The 16,770-nt window shown below is 41.0% G+C and overlaps 1 protein-coding gene across 7 annotated transcripts in view; it reads right to left on the bottom strand.

Moving 5' to 3' along the window:
• TTC27 (tetratricopeptide repeat domain 27) overlaps window positions 1–16,770 on the bottom strand; it is a 184,497-nt gene that overhangs the window by 98,334 nt on the left and 69,393 nt on the right. For all 7 annotated transcript variants that reach the window (XM_055089104.1, XM_055089105.1, XM_024118808.3 and 4 more), the window contains exon 10: window positions 4,608–4,721. In XM_055089104.1, the coding sequence (XP_054945079.1) occupies window positions 4,608–4,721 (114 nt within the window). The remainder of the gene's footprint in view (window positions 1–4,607; window positions 4,722–16,770) is intronic.

Below are 16,770 nucleotides of genomic sequence, written 5' to 3'. Positions count from 1 at the left end.
CGTCACACAGAGTGAAGTAAGTCAGAAAGAGAAAAACAAATACCGTATGCTAACACATATATATGGGATCTAAAAAAAAAAAAAAAAAAAGTTATGAAGAACCTAGGGGCAGAACCGGAATAAAGGCGGAGACAAAGAGAATGGACTTGAGGACACGGGGAGGGGGAAGGGTGAGCTGGGACGAAGTGAGACAGTGGCATGGACTTGTATATACTACCAAATGTAAAATAGATAGCTAGTGGGAAGCAGCCCCATAGCACAGGGAGATCAGCTCAGTGCTTTGTGACCACCTAGAGGGGTGGGATAGGGAGAGTGGGAGGGAGTTGCAAGAGGGAAGAGATACGGGGATATAGGTATATGTATAGCTGATTCACTTTGTTACAAAGCAGAAACTAACACACCACTGTAAAGCAATTATACTCCAATAAAGATGTTAAAAAAGAAAAAAAAAATGTTCTAAAAACACTCATTTAAAAATTGTGAAATCTCAATTAGCTTCCACAGTTAAGAAAGTCAAATGGCAGTATGAACAGTCTCCAGTGACAGAAAACTGCTGCAATCTCAAATTCTTAATTCAATGCAATGTCCTCCCAGAAATTCAAGGGTGAAGGAAAAGACTCTTGCCACGCAAACATCTCCAGAGGAACAACTACCTCGACAGGGACAGATCTTCACAATTTAAATGAAAACGTTTAAAACATAATTGGGTAATTAAAATTCATCAGCAAAATTACTTAATAATGAACATAAAGTAATCTAACGTTAACCCTCAGTGACTGAACTGAGTTTATCTAACACTAATATGAACATTATTAGAAAATGATGACATTTGGTTTACACAAGTTTTTCTGGATTGGACATAAGTAAGACGGTTCCCTTGAATGTATGTGGTTTCAATTAATTTCCTTCATATTTGGATATGTATAATACATTGGTTTCATCATACTAAAGGAATGAAGAAAAAGAAGTGATCTTATGATACAGAATATATTGATTATTTGGACTTGGATCAGACATGGCATGGTGGGATGGGGGAGAAGCAGAATGATGATAGATAGGTATTTCATACCCCACTGGTAAAAAGCAGAGTATAAATAAATACTGGAGAATATAATATTTTAATTCAAGCACTTCTGAATTCTAAAATAACCAGTGTTTCCATAAACATTATTTTGTTCATCGTCACCACCATCATCATAGCCCTGAAGATACAATAATTAAAGAACTCTAGCCTAGAATAATTTCCATTAGATAGGGTGCTTTTAATGGACTGTATGTTATTTGCTCTTTTTCCCTTGCTGCTTTTAATATTTGTTGTTTGTATTTAATTTTTGATACTTTAATTAATATGTGTCTTGGCATGTTTCTCCTTGGATTTATCCTGTATGGGACTCTCTGCACCTCCTGGACTTGATCAACTATTTCCTTTCCCATATTAGGGAAGTTTTCAACTATAATCTCTTCAAATATTTTCTCAGTCCCTTTCTTTTTTTCTTCTTCTTCTGGGGCCCCAATAATTTGAATGTTGGTATGTTTAATGTTGTCCCAGAGGTCTCTGAGACCGTCCTCAATTCTTTTCATTCCTTTTTCTTTATTCTGCTCTGTGGTAGTTATTTCCACTATTTATCTCCCAGGTCACTTATCCATTCTTCTGCCTCTGTCGTTCTGCTATTGATTCCTTCTAGAGAATTTTTAATTTCATTTATTGTGTTGTTCATCACTGTTTGTTTGCTTCCTCTTCATTTATTTGGTCTGGTGGGTTTTTACCTTGCTCCTTCATCTGCTGCGTATTTCTCTGTCTTCTCATTTTGCTTAACTTACTGTGTTTGGGGTCTCCTTTTAGCAGGTTGCAGGTTCGTAGTTCCCGTTGTTTTTGGTGTCTGCCCTCAGTGGCTAAGGTTGGTTCAGTGGGTTGTGTAGGCTTCCTGGTGGAGGGGACTAGTGCCTGTGTACTGGTGGATGAAGCTGGATCTTGTCTTTCTGGTGGGCAGGACTGTGTCAGGTGGTTTGTTTTGGGGTGTCTGTGACCTTATTATGATTTTAGGCAGCCTCTCTGCTAATGGGTGGGGCTGTGTTCCTGTCTTGCTAGTTGCTTGGCATAGGGTGTCCAGCACTGTAGGTTGCTGGTCGTTGAGCTGAGTTGGGTCTTAGCGTTCAGATGGAGATCTCTGGGAGAGCTTTTGCCGTTTGATATTATGTGGAGCCGGGAGGTCTCTGGGGGACCAATGTTCTGAAGTCGGCTCTCCCACCTCAGAGGCACAGGCCTGACACCCGGCTGGAGCACCATGACCCTGTCAGCCACACAGCTGCTAGTGTTGGAGGGTCTCCTGCAGAGGTGGTGGGTGGCTATGGTTTACTGTGGGGACAAGGACACTGACAACAGAAGTACTGGGAAGTACTCCTTGGAGTGAGCCCTCCTGGAGCCCGCCATTGGCCCCACCAGAAAGCCGGTCTGCATTCTTCAACGTAACTGCCTGCTACTGTGTAAGTTAAAGTCCAGACTCTGTCATTAACGAGCCAGGCAAACTGGGGCAAGTCACCTGACCTCATCATACCTGCATTTCTTCAACTTATCATGTGACAAGATTAAGCTTTTCCCTAAGAGTTCCTTCTAGCTTATTTTTCTTTCCGCTTTAACACTTTATCATTTTACCTCTTTGTACAGCTGAGGAAGGGAACAGATTTCCACAGAAACTAAAAGAGAATTTTTTTAAAACACTGTTTTATGTATACATGTATTTTTAAAATCATTTTCCTCTTATTCTTCAGGGATGCAATAACTTCAACAATTAGTAATATCAAACTCTGAACCAGAGGAATTGGCAAAAGTTCAGATTTTGAAGTAAATGGCTCAACAAGTGACAGAAAATTAGACAAATTTTGTCTAATTCATCTTGTTCCATGATCTGACTAATTTCCAAATTTTCTGGGTTGGGGAGTGAAAAGATTTTCTCTGATTTTCCCCACAGAGGCAGGAATAACAACTCCCTCATTCTGTTGTACAGGTAGAAAGGTATACCACTGTCTTCATCACGTAGCATTTGCATGGCAAGATGAAGAGACCCCAGATATATTAAGGCCAAGACAGGGGCACAGGGCCAAAGCATGGTGATTTGGCTCTCTCTTCAAATCCATTTTCCCCAAGCAAAGCACATCCTGTTTATTTGATATCTAAAAGCATCATCTGCACAATTCAGAGAATCATGCAGGTTTCAAAATCGAAAGCTAGGAAAGATACAGAACCTAAGGAATAACTTTGTACTATATTTCCAGCAGCATCAATAGAATGCTCTAAGCTTAGTGAGGTGTCCATCAGAAATATTTTTAAACACAGAAATTAAAAAAATATTCTTCATTAGTTTAAAAAAAACCACTTTGGAATAGAGACTATTCATTCCAGTTCATCAGTGAATATTTTTGCATTAGGATGAATTTTGTTTCCTCATAGTCTATGTCTGTGAAACTGCATACCTTTTTCACTAACTCTTGTATTATCTCTTTACCACTCACCACAAACGGATGCTATAAGTACAATTATTATTACCCTCTTATATAGATAATGAAAATGAAACTTAGGGATGTGACGCTGTGATATAATAAGAAATATATAAGCTCTGGTTCCCAGCACAGAGCTTCTAAAATTCTTTTAAACTTCCTGAGTGGTAGGGTTAGAAGAGTGTCTTTTGTTATCCATAGTAAGTCCCTTTCACCACACCTGAGCTTATGGCAATGAGATGACTCTGGGAGGATGGGGGCCGGTTGTCAGAGGAACCAACCATGTGACTGGGGGGTTGAAACTTCCAGCCCCACCCCAAGGTCCGGGGAGGGAAAAAGAGCTGGGGATTGAGGTGATCACCAATGGCCACTGATTTAATCAATCATGCCCACATAATAGATACTCCATAAAAACCCTCAAAACGGGTTCAGAGAGCATCCATGTTGGAAAACGCACCGACGTTCTGGGAGGGGGAGTGCACCCCAAACTCCACAAAGACAGAGAAGCTCCTTTGCTCAGGATCCTTGCCCTATATACCTCTTCATCGGGCCGTTCATTTGAATCCTTTATAACATCCTTTATAATAAACCAGTAATAGTAATTAAGTGTTTCCCTGAGTTCTGTGAGCCAGTTCTAGCAAATTATCAAACCTGAGGTGAGGAGGAGGTCGTGAGGACCCCTGATTTATAGCCAGTCAGTCAGAAGTAGAAGACTTGAGATTGGAATCTGAAGTGGGAGGCAGTCTTTTGGAACTTAGCCCTTAACATATGGGGTCTGCACTAATTCCAGGGAGGGTCAGAATTGAATTAAATTGTAGGACACCCAGTTGCTGTCCACAGGGAAATGATGAAATGCTTGGTGTGAAAGACCCACACGCTTGGAGTCAGAAATGTTGAGTAGCGGAACAGCTTGCCTTTAGAAAGGTTAAATACTATGGTCACAGAGTGAAGTGACAGAGTTGGGCTTTGGAGCCAAGCGAACTCTAAAACAACACTCTTCAATAATAAAACGTGTTAGAGGAAAATGATTTTATACTCACAACAAACATGTACGGTTATTGATAATAAAAAAGAGCTGGAAGAATAACAAAAATTGCCACATTAATTCTTACCTGTGTCTGCCTCATTGCCCGTTCCACTCGGCGTGTGCTTCCTCTCTCAAGTTTTGTCCGGAGGATCAAAGCTGATGTCTGAATGGCCCAGAACTTGGGTTGTGAAAGCAAACACTGAGGGGAAGAAAGAAAGAAAGAAAAAAAAAAAAAGACCACAGAAGGAATGGATAAGCTGGATAATTCCACTCTGAATATAACAAAATGAATATATCAGGTACAGCTGAGTGCAGATTTGAAAATCATCTCGGTGAAAAATAATAAAAGACAACATGCGTTTTATATTTTTTTATGAAGAATATTTTTTATGAAGAATGTGTTCATCTGAGCAGAGGCATTACTTAAACTAGTTGACCTGTTCTACTGAACGAATTCCTTAAGGAATAAATCAGAATATTTCCATATAATCAAAAAGGTAAGCAGAATGTATCATACCATAAATTAATAAATCTTTTTATCTCACGAGTTATTAAAAAATGTGAGAAAATAAACTACATAAAATAAATGCCATCTTTCTCAAATTTGAAATAAATTTTTAAAAATCATCCAAACTCACAAACGAAAACAAATAATTAGAAATCTGGTACCTTTCACTTAAATATCCTAATCCATGATGTAAATGCAAATCAAACTTTAAGAAAACCACTCTAAAATTTTTGAGAATGCTTTCTAGTCTTGGTTAGGCTAGGGAGTCTCTAATTTTAGTTAAAATGCTATCCTAGAGAGGGCATCTTAACAAAGACTGGCTCATAAGAAAACTCTGAATATGCACATACTGAATCCTAGCCCCAGAGAAAGCTGTGACCAACCATCAGTTCACAGAGTGCAGTAGAAACCACGGAATATGACCACAAATGTAGTGGGGAAAAAGTGAAAGTTTTGGGTGCGTGAAAACAGGGGCAAAATGTATTACGAGACAATAAGGACTGATTGGTATAATGAACACAACTTAAGCTCTTTGCTGATGACATGGAAACCAATGCTGTCCCTGAGTGATCATTCACAACAATAATTTTCCGTGAAGACTGCTTCGAAGAAAGGCAAAAGGTTTATTCGTCTGAAAGCTGACTACATCCTTGATTATTTGCTTATTTCTAAAAGTCAGGTATAAAAAACATTCTAGTTAATTAGGGTCCAATTAATTATTCAAAACCTAGCTGCACACTAGAAGGAGAAGTTTTTGGGTTTTTGGGGTTTTTTTTGTTTTTTTTTTTTTTTTTTGGCGGTACGCGGGCCTCTCACTGTTGTGGCCTCTCCCGTCGCGGAGCACAGGCTCTGGACGGGCAGGCTCAGCGGCCATGGCTCACGGGCCCAGCCGCTCCGCGGCATGTGGGATCTTCCCGGACCGGGGCATGAACCCATGTCCCCTGCATCGGCAGGCGGACTCTCAATCACTGCGCCACCAGGGAAGCCCAAGCTTCTGGTATTTTAAAACTAAATCAGATCTCTGAGAGCAGGATCTGGGCATCGGTGTTTTTTAAAACACTCCCCAGGTAATTCTAAGGCATAGCCAAATTTAAGAACTAGTACGCTAAGCTAATACAAGTATTTGTTTTTGGTCAAATTCCCTTGTAACTCCAAATTCTCATTAAAAGTTAGCAAGAAGTCCTTCAATGGAGTATATATAAACTGTGTATCACTGTCCCTGCAACGCCTTACTGTACCATGCCCAGCTCACTTGCATCCTTTCTATCACCTGCCTGCCCCCTATAGGTATGTGAATTTTCAACTCCAAATCTTTGCCAACTTTCTTACAATAAAAATGAGACTGAAGCACCAACAGGTTAGATCACTTGCTCAATGTCACACCTTCATTAGGAGCAAAAGCTGATTCTAATACTTGGTCTCGATCCCCAAAACAACATCTATTTTTTTGTTTTTTTTTGGAAATTGCACTGGGATGCATGAGCTTCAACCATTTTCATTTTGTAACTGAAATATAGTTGACATACAATATTATGTCAGTTTCAAGAGTACTACAGGGCTCCCCTGGTGGCGCAGTGGTTAAGAATCCGCCTGCCAATGCAGGGGACACGGGTTCGAGCCCTGGTCTGGGAAGATCCCACATGCCGCGGAGCAACTAAGCCGGTGCGCCACAACTACTGAGCCTGCGCTCTAGGGCCCGCAAGCCACAACTACTGAGCCCGCGCGCCTAGAGCCCATTCTCCGCAACAAGAGAAGCCACTGCAATGAGAAGCTCACGCACTGCAAGGAAGAGGAGCCCCTGCTCCCCGCATCTAGAGAAAGCCCATGCACAGCAATGAAGACCCAACGCAGCCAAAAATAAAAAAATTATTTAAAAAGGGTACTACATAATGATTTGATATTTGCAGACATTATAAAGTGATCACCACAATAAGTCCAGTAACCAACTTTTCCCATACGAAATTATTACAATATTATTGACCATATTCCTCATGTTGTATATTATCAATATATCCCCATGACTTATTTTATTCTATAACTGGATGTTTGTAACTCTTAATCCCCTTTACCTATTTCGCCCACCCCACCTCACTTTCTGGCAACCACCTGTTTCTTCTCTGAATCTGTGAGCCTGTTTTCATCTTGTTTTGTTTATTTGCTTGTTTTGTTTGTTTTTTAGATTCACCATATAAGTAAGATCATGCAATCTTTCTCTGTCTGACTTATTTCACTTAGCATAATACCCTCTAGATCCATCCATGTCGTCGCAAATGGCAAGATATCACTTTTTTACGGCCGCAGAACATATTTACATTGTTTTCTTAACCCTTTCTCCAAGGAAGTGGATGACAGTACCCAGGAAACACTGGTAGAGTAATTTAAGAAGAGGACTCAGTAAAGAACTTTAGGAAACTGCTCTATTAAAGGGAAGTGGAAGAAGAGGAATAAACAAATAATATGCAAATAAGGGAGAAGGAGAATCAGAAGAATAAATTCTTACTGAAATGTGTTCATTCATTAATTCACTTGAGCGCCTACTCTGTACAAGGCAGTGTGCACAAGGCCCCAGGGACAAAGTAGCGAGCAAGACAGACAAGGTCCCTGCCCTCAGAGAACTTACATTCTAATGCAATGACTATTAAGTAACCTAATTCTTCTATAACTAAGTTTGCAAATTAAAATATTTTTATCTCCTTGGAATACAGTTATATGGCACTATAAATATATATATGATGAAACAGAAGACATGAAGTAAGTAAATCTGCACACTGATTCTACTACCTACAGTGGGTCACCTGTTTTCTCTTCATTTTATTAAAGGGACTATCTCGGTAACCTCATGACAGGATGGTAGAGCACTGAGGAAATGGCTCTGTAGAACAGTGGGGATCATCTCCAAGTCAGCCAGAGCTTGATCAGAATCCCAGCTCCACCAAGTGAGGTGATTAGCTGGGTGACCTTTGGAAGCCACCTCACCTCTTAGGATCTCATTTTCCTCCTCTCTAAAATAGGAGTGGTAACTCCCATCTCTCACAAACTTGTGAGGATTAAATAAGCATGAATAGGTAACACTTAACAAGCCTCTGAGAGTACCTACTAAAAAGCACATGTGGTCTCCCCCGGGATTTCTCCTCCTGTAATGCTTTCTCTCACCCTCAGCAGGAATGCACCATCCAGAGTGGGCACAGGTGATGGCCCTAACCAGCAGCTACCCCCAATATATGGCACCTGGGCATACTGAGCATTTTAAGCTGAAGGAGTCTGAGAAAACAGCCGAAGCAGGAAGATCACTCCGACCTTCCCATGCCCTTTTCTCCTGAAACAGGTCATAAAACTCTCATGTGGGGGTTTCCCTGGTGGCGCAGTTGTTGAGAGTCCGTCTGCCGATGCAGGGGACACGGCTTCGTGTCCCAGTCCGGGAGGATCCCACGTGCCGCGGAGCGGCTGGGCCCGTGAGCCATGGCCGCTGAGCCTGCGCGTCCGGAGCCTGTGCTCCGCAACGGGAGAGGCCACAGCAGTGAGAGGCCCGCGTACCGCAAAAAAAAAAAAAAAAAACCACTCTCATGTGAGAGGTGCCTTCCCTATACCCAGAGGAAAGGTGCATCCTTATCTCTGAAGACAAAGGGACCCTGAGAAGAATCCCAACAAGCAGGCCTTACTAAATTTCTCCCAGTTTACTACCCTTACCTTTGAACTATCATACTCCTCCACGACTGCCCACACTTCATCAAACCTAGCACAAAAATACTCAGGTTGAACTGTTTCATCAGGTCTTCATTTCCTTATGAAGGCTCCTGTGTCACACAAAATCTCTATTAAGTAAATGTGTGCACTTTCTTCCTGTTAATCTGTCTTTGTCAGTTCAATTTTCAGACCCAGTCTGGAAACCTAACAGCGTGGAGGAAAACTGTCCTCCCCGACAGTCCCCAGCCACACGGTCACTTTACCCCAATAACTTCATGGCACATGGGCCAGCACAGGCAGTGGGCTTGTCAGTTAAAGCCCAGCTTTAAAAGGTTTGCATACCAAAGCGGGGAGATATTTTCCTCGGAAAACTACCAACTCAGACTGTTTCCTATGCTGGCATGAGAACAAGAGTTTGAGACTTTTATGTGAAGCTCAAGCAAAACATTCTCACTAAACGCTGAAAGTAAAATGCAATCTGAAAAACAGACATTTGAAAAGCTTTAAAGAAGGAACTGACTGGATAATGATATCACTGAAGAAGGCATTTATCTTATATTTGTTTGGCTAGGAGATACACAGACTTGGGAAAGTCTTTCTAAAAGGAGGTAACTGCAGATAGGCTGTGTTTAATATATCTTACAAAACACTGCTGCCCACAAGGTAAAACTCAGTCAGAATATGAGACATTAGGTAAAGAAAAAGAAAATTAAACAGGATAGAGATGCTTTAATGCTCTATATAGTTGAAGAACATTCATTTTATTGCTGAATAATATTTCACTGCAATATACAATTTATTTAACCATTATCCTGCTAATGGGCATTTAGGTAGTTTCCAATCTGGGGCTATTACAAATCTGCTATGAACATTCTAGATGTGCTATCAGAATGTGCCATCAGTTTAGGTGAACATGTACAAGTATTTCTGTTGGACATATGCTTAGGAGTGAAATTGCTAGGTCAGAGAAGGTTTTCCACTTTACACTCTTATTAGAAACATTAGAGTCCTTGTTACTTCACAACCTTGCAACACTCAATATTGTCTATGTTTTACATTTTAGCCATTCTGATTGGTATTTAGTAGTATTCCGTTATGGTTAATTTTCACCTCTCTAATGAATTTGCATTTCTCTACTGGTTAATAAAGTTGTGAACCTTTTAATATGTTAATGACCATTTTAATGCCTCTCTTTTAAGTCCCTATTGAAGTCCTTTGCCTGTTTTCTATTGGGTTGTCAAAAATTTTCTCAGGCTTCCCTGGTGGCACAGTGGTTAAGAATCTGCCTGCCAATGCAGGGGACACGAGTTTGAGCCCTGATCTGGGAAGATCCCACATGCCATGGAGCAACTAAGCCGTGTACCATAACTACTGAGCCTGCGCTCTAGAGCCTGCGAGCCACAACTGCTGAAGGCCAGGCACCACAACTACTGAAGCCCACGCACCTAGAGCCCATGCTCCGCAACAAGAGAAGCCACTGCAATGAGAAGCCCATGCACTGCAACGAAGAGTAGCCCCCGCTCACCGCAACTAGAAAACGCCCACATGCAGCAACGAAGACCCAATGTAGCCAAAAATAAATTTAAAAAATAAATTTAAAAACTTTTTTCTTGATTATTTGTTAAATATTCTTTATATTTTCTGAACACAAGCCCCCCTGTCTTTTTGTTGGAAGACAGTAACATATTCTTATTATTTGACAAATACACAACACATACTCGTGCTGGCAAGGCACTGGTCTAAGTGCTTTACAAATAGTAACAGTATCTTTTGAAATTTAAAGTGTTTAATATTACTAGTCATCCAGTTTATCGTTTTTTGTTTTATGGTTAGAGGTTTATTGTCCTTTTTGATCTTCCTAAGGTCTCAAAGATGTTCTCCTGTATCTTTCCTCTAAAAACTTTACAGTTTTGCTTTCTACTTCCACATATTCAATTTGGAATTGGTTTTTTGTATATCTAGTATGATATAGGGGTTAAGGTATCTTTTTTCCATATGGATATAAATCATCTAGTACCATGTATTGAAAAGCCTACCCTTTCCCCACTGCACTGCAACGCCAGATTTGACATAAGTCAGATGAACTGTGTATGTATGGCTCTGTTTTTGGACTCTCTATCTGTTCCACCAGTCTGTATTTCCTCGTGTCAAAATGTCTTAATTCAGTGTTTCTCAAACTTTCAAGTGCATAAGAATAATCTAGAGAGATTGTTAAAACACAGACTCCTTGGCCCCAACCCCAGAGATTCTGATTCAACAGGGTGTGAAGTGGGCCGGAGAAATTCCATTTCTAACAAGCTCCCAGGTGATGCTGATGCTGCCAGTGCAAGAACCACAATATGCTAAGCTCTGCCTTAATTGATAGAGTTTTATAATAAGTCTTGGTATCTGCCAGTAGAAGTACTCAAATTCTGTTCTTCATGACTGACTTCACTATTCTTAGCCTTTCACATTTCCATATCAATTTTAAAGTCAGCTTGAGTTCGACAAAACCAGAAAAAACAACAGCAACAGCAACAACAAAAATCAAGCACTGGGATTTTGTTACGGATTGCATTGATAATGTAGGTTAATTTGAGGAGATTTGAAATTTTAAAATATTGAGCCCCCCACAAACATAGCATATTCCTCTATTTAGGTCTTCATTAATTTCTCTTAATAATGTTTTATAGATTTTTAGCACAGAGGGCTTGTAAATCCTTTGACAGATTCACTCCTAGGAATTTCATGGTTTTTAACATTATTGCAGGTGCTAACTTTTTCCCCTCTTTTTAATTTTTTTAATTGTGGTAAGATACATATAACATAAAATGTACCCTCTTGACCATTTTTAACTGTACAGTTTACTTATGCAACCAATCTCTAGAATTCTTCTCATCCTGCAACTGAAACTCTATACCCATTAAACAACAATTCCCCACTCCACCCCAAGGCAACAACCACCATGCTCCTTTCTGGTTTGTTTGCTTGCTTTTCGTTTTGGGTTTTTTTTTGCGGGGGGTGGGGGGGCGTGTTTTACTGGGCATGTCATGTAGAATTTTAGCTCCCTGACCAGGGATCGAATCCATGCCCCCTGCAGTAGAAGTGCACAGTCTTAACCAATGGACTGCCAGGGAAGTCCCCACCATGCTACTTTTTCTTTCTATGAATTTGATTACTCTAGGTACCTCATATAAATAAGTGGAAACAGGCAGTTGCAAATGCTATCTTTTTAAAGTTCATTTATTTTTACCTGGAGTCTATTAACTAAAGCAATTTGATGAAATGTTGGCTCACTAAATTGAGTACTGGCTAAAAATCCAGTAAAAACAGACACTTAAGAAAGAAATTTGGGAGAGTGTCAAGATGACAGAAGAGTAAGACGTGGAGATCACCTTCCTCACCACAAATACATCAGAAATACATCTACATGTGGAACAACTCCTACAGAACACCCACTGAACGCTAGCAGAAGACCTCACACCTCCCAAAAGGCAAGAAACTCCCCACGTACCAGGGTAGGGCAAAAGAAAAAACAGAGACAAAGAAAAAGGACGGGACCTGTACCACTGGGAGGGAGCTGTGAAGGAAGAAAGGTTTCCACACACTTGGAAGGCACTTGACTGGCAGAGACGGGGGTGGTGGGGGGGGAAGCTTCGGAGCCACAGAGGAGAGCGCAGCAACAGGGGTGCAGAGAGCAAAGCAGAGAGATTCCCGCACAGAGGATCAGTGCCAACCAGCACTCACCAGACCCAGAGGCTTGTCTGCTCACCTGCTGGGGCAGGCGGGGGCTGGGAGCTGAGGCTCCGGCTTCAGAGGTCGGATCCCAGGAAGAGGACTGGGGTTGGCTACGTGATCACAGCCTGAAGTGGGATAGTGAGCCACAGCTAGCTGGAAGGGAGTCGGGAAAAAGTCTGGAGCTGCCGAAGAGGCAAGAGATTATTGTTTTGCGGTGCACGAGAAGAGGGGATTCAGAGCACCACCTAAACGAGCTCCAGAGACGGGTGCAAGCCATGGCCATCAGAGCAGATCCCAGAGACGGGCATGAAATGCTAAGGCTGCCACTGCGGCCACCAAGAAGCCTGTGTGCAAGCACAGGTCACTATCCACACCTCCCCTCCCAGTAGCCTGTGCAGCCTGCCACTGCCAGGGTCCCGTGATTCAGGGACAACTTCCTGGGGAGAACACACGGCGCGCCTCAGGCTGTTGCAACGTCAGTCTGGCCTCTGCCGTATGCAGGCTCACCCGGCATTTCGTACCCTCCCTCCCCGCCACCCCCCAACCCCCCCACCCCTGCCTGAGTGAGCCAGAGCCCCCTAATCAGCTGATACTTTAACCCCACCCTGTCTGAGCAAAGAACAGACGCCCTCAGGCGACCTACATGCAGAGGCAGGGCCAAATGCAAAGCTGAAGCCCAGGAGCTGTGCGAACAAAGAAGAGAAAGGGAAATCTCACCCAGCAGCCTCAGGAGCAGCGAATTAAATCTCCACAATCAACTTCATGTACCCTGCATCTGTGGAATACCTGAGTACACAACGAATCATCCCAAATAGAGGCGGTGGACTTTGGGAGCAACGATATATACGTATTTTTCTTTTTGCTCTTTTTGTGCGTATGTATGTATATGCTTCTGTGTGTGATTTTGTCTGTATAGCTTTGCTTTTACCATTTGCCTTGGGGTTCTGTCTGTCCATTTTTTCTTAATTTTTTTTAGTATAGTTTTAGTGCTTGTTATCATTGGTGGATTTCATTTTTGGTTTGGTGGCTCTCTCTCTCTTTCTTTTTTTTAATTACCTTGTAAATTTTTAAAATTTTCATTATTTTAATAACTTTATTTTATTTCTTTCTCATTCTTTCTTTCTTTCTTTTCTCCACTTTGAGCCTTGTGGATGACAGGGTCTTGGGGCTCCGGTTGGGCATCAGGCCTGTGCATCTGAGGTGGGAGAGCCGAGTTCAGGACATTGGTCCACCAGAGACCTCCCAGCGTCACGTAATATCAAACAGCGAAAATCTCCCAGAGATCCCCATCTCAACGCCAACACCCAGCTCCACTCAACAACCAGCAAGCTACAGTGCTGGACACCCCATGCCAAACAACTAGCAAGACAGGAACACAACCCCACCCACTAGCAGAAAGGCTGCCTAAAATCATAATAAGGTCACAGACACCCCAAAACACACCACCGGACATGGTCCTGCCCACCAGAGAGACAAGATCCAGCCTCACCCACCAGAACACAGGCACCAGTCCCCTCCACAGGAAGCCTACACAATCCACTGAACCAACCTTAGCCACTGGCAGACACCAAAAACAACGGGAACTACAACCTGCAGCCTGCGAAAAGGAGACCCCATACGCAGTAAGTTAAGCAAACTGAGAAGACAGAGAAACACATAGCAGATGAAGGAGCAAGGTAAAAACCCACCAGACCAAACAAATGAAGAGGAAATAGGAAGTCTACCTGAAAAAGAATTCAGAACAACGATAGTAAAGATGATCCAAAATCTTGGAAATAGAATGGAGAAAATACAAGAAACATTTAACAAGGACCTAGAAGAACTAAAGCGCAAACAATGATGAACAACATAATAAATGAAATGAAAAATCTCTACAAGGAATCAATAGCAGAATAACTGAGGCAGAAGAACGGATAAGTGACCTGGAAGATAAAATAGTGGAAATAACTACTGCAGAGCAGAATGAAGAAAAAAGAATGAAAATAATGGAGGATGGTCTCAGAGACCTCTGAGATGACACTGAACGCACCAACATTCAAATTATAGGGGTCCCAGAAGAAGAAGAGAAAAAGAAAGGGACTGAGAAAATATTTGAAGAGATTATAGGTGAAAACTTCCCTCATATGGGAAAGGAAATAGTTGATCAAGTCCAGGAAGCACAGAGAGTCCCATACAGGATAAATCCAAGGAGAAACACACCAAGACACATATTAATCAAACTATCAAAAATTAAATACAAACAAAAAATATTAAAAGCAGCAAGAGAAAAACAGCAAATAACATACAAGGGAATCCCCATAAGGTTAACAGCTGATCTTTCAGCAGAAACTCTGCAAGCCAGAAGGCAGTGGCAGGACACATTTAAAGTGATGAAAGGGAAAAAACTACAACCAAGATTACTCTACTCAGCAAGGATGTCATTCAGATTTGACGGAGAAATTAAAACCTGTACATACAAGCAAAAGCTAAGAGAATTCAGCACCACCAAACCAGCTTTACAACAATTGCTAAAGGAACTTCTCTAGGCAGGAAACACAAGAGAAAGAAAAGATTACAATAACAAACCAAAAACAATTAAGAAAATGGTAATAGGAACAGACATATCGATAATTACCTTAAATGTAAATGGATTAAATGCTCCAACCAAAAGACACAGACTGGCTGAATGGATACAAAAACAAGACCCATATATATGCTGTCTACAAGAGACCCACTTCAGACCTACGGACACATACAGACTGAAAGTGAGGGGATGGAAAATGATATTCCATGCAAACGGAAATCAAAACAAAGCTGGAGTAGCAAGTCTCATATCAGACAAAAAAGACTTTAAAACAAAGACTATTACAAGAGACAAAGAAGGATGCTACATAATGATCAAGGGATCAATCCAAGAAGAAGATATAACAATTGTAATATTTATGCACCCAACATAGGAGCACCTCAATACATAAGGCAAATACTAACAGCCATAAAAGGGGAAATCGACAGTAACACAATCATAGCAGGGTATTTTAACACCCCACTTTCATCAATGGACAGATCATCTTAAATGAAAATAAATAAGGAAACACAAGCTTTAAATGACACATTAAACAAGATGGACTTCATTGATATTTATAGGACATTCCATCCAAAAACAACAGAATACACTTTCTTCTCAAGTGCTCATGGAACATTCTCCAAGATAGATCGTATCTTGGGTCACAAATAAAGCCTTGGTAAATTTAAGAAAATTGAAATCGTATGAAGTACCTTTTCCGACCACAGTGCTATGAGACTAGATATCAATTACAGGAAAAAAAATCTGGAAAAAAAGAAATGAAGGAAACAATAGTAAAGATCAATAAAAGTAAAAGCTGGTTCTTTGAGAAGATAAACAAAATTGATAAACCATTAGAACTAGACACATCAGGACAAAAAGGGAGAAGACTCTAATCAATAAATAAGAAATGAAAAAGGAGAAGTAACAACTGACACTGCAGAAATACAAAGGATCCTGAGAGATTACGACAAGCAAGTCTATGTCAATAAAATGGACAACCTGGAAGAAATGGACAAATGCTTAGAAAACCTTCCGAGACTGAACCGGGAAGAAATAGAAAGTATAAAGAGCAAGCACTGAAATTAAGACTGTGATTAAAAACCTTCCAACAAACAAAAGCCCAGGACTAAATGGCTTCACAGGCGAATTTTATCAAACATTTAGTGAAGAGTTAACACCTATCCTTCTCAAACTCTTCCAAAATATAGAACCCATTCTACGAGGCCACCATCCGCCTGATACCAAAACCAGACAAAGATGTCACAAGAAAAGAAAACTACAGGCCAATATCACTGATGAACACAGATGCAAAAATCCTCAACAAAATACTAGCAAACAGAATCCAACAGCACATTAAAAGGATCATACACCATGATCAAGTGGGGTTTATCCCAGGAATACAAGGATTCTTCAATATATGCAAATCAATCAATGTGATACACCATATTAACAAACTGAAGAATAAGAACCATATGATCATCTCACAGATGCAGAAAAAGCTTTAGACAAAATTCAACACCCATTTATGATAAAAAACCCTCCAGAAAATAGGCCTAGAATGAACTTACCTCAAACTAATAAAGGCCATATATGACAAACCCACAGCCAACATCATCCTCAATGGTGAGAAACTGAAACTATTCCCACTAAGATCCGGAACAACACAAGGTTGCCCACTCTCACCACTATTATTCAACATAGTGTTGGAAGTTTAAGCCACAGCAATCACAGAAGAAAAAGAAATAAAAAGAATCCAAATCGGAAAAGAAGAAGTAAAGCTGTCACTGTTTGCAG

The sequence above is a fragment of the Physeter macrocephalus genome, chromosome 12 (genome assembly GCF_002837175.3).
Source record: "Physeter macrocephalus isolate SW-GA chromosome 12, ASM283717v5, whole genome shotgun sequence".
Taxonomy (NCBI): Eukaryota; Metazoa; Chordata; class Mammalia; order Artiodactyla; family Physeteridae; genus Physeter; species Physeter macrocephalus.
Note: the sequence above shows the minus strand (reverse complement) of the source record. Positions and strands in the feature narration are given on the sequence as shown.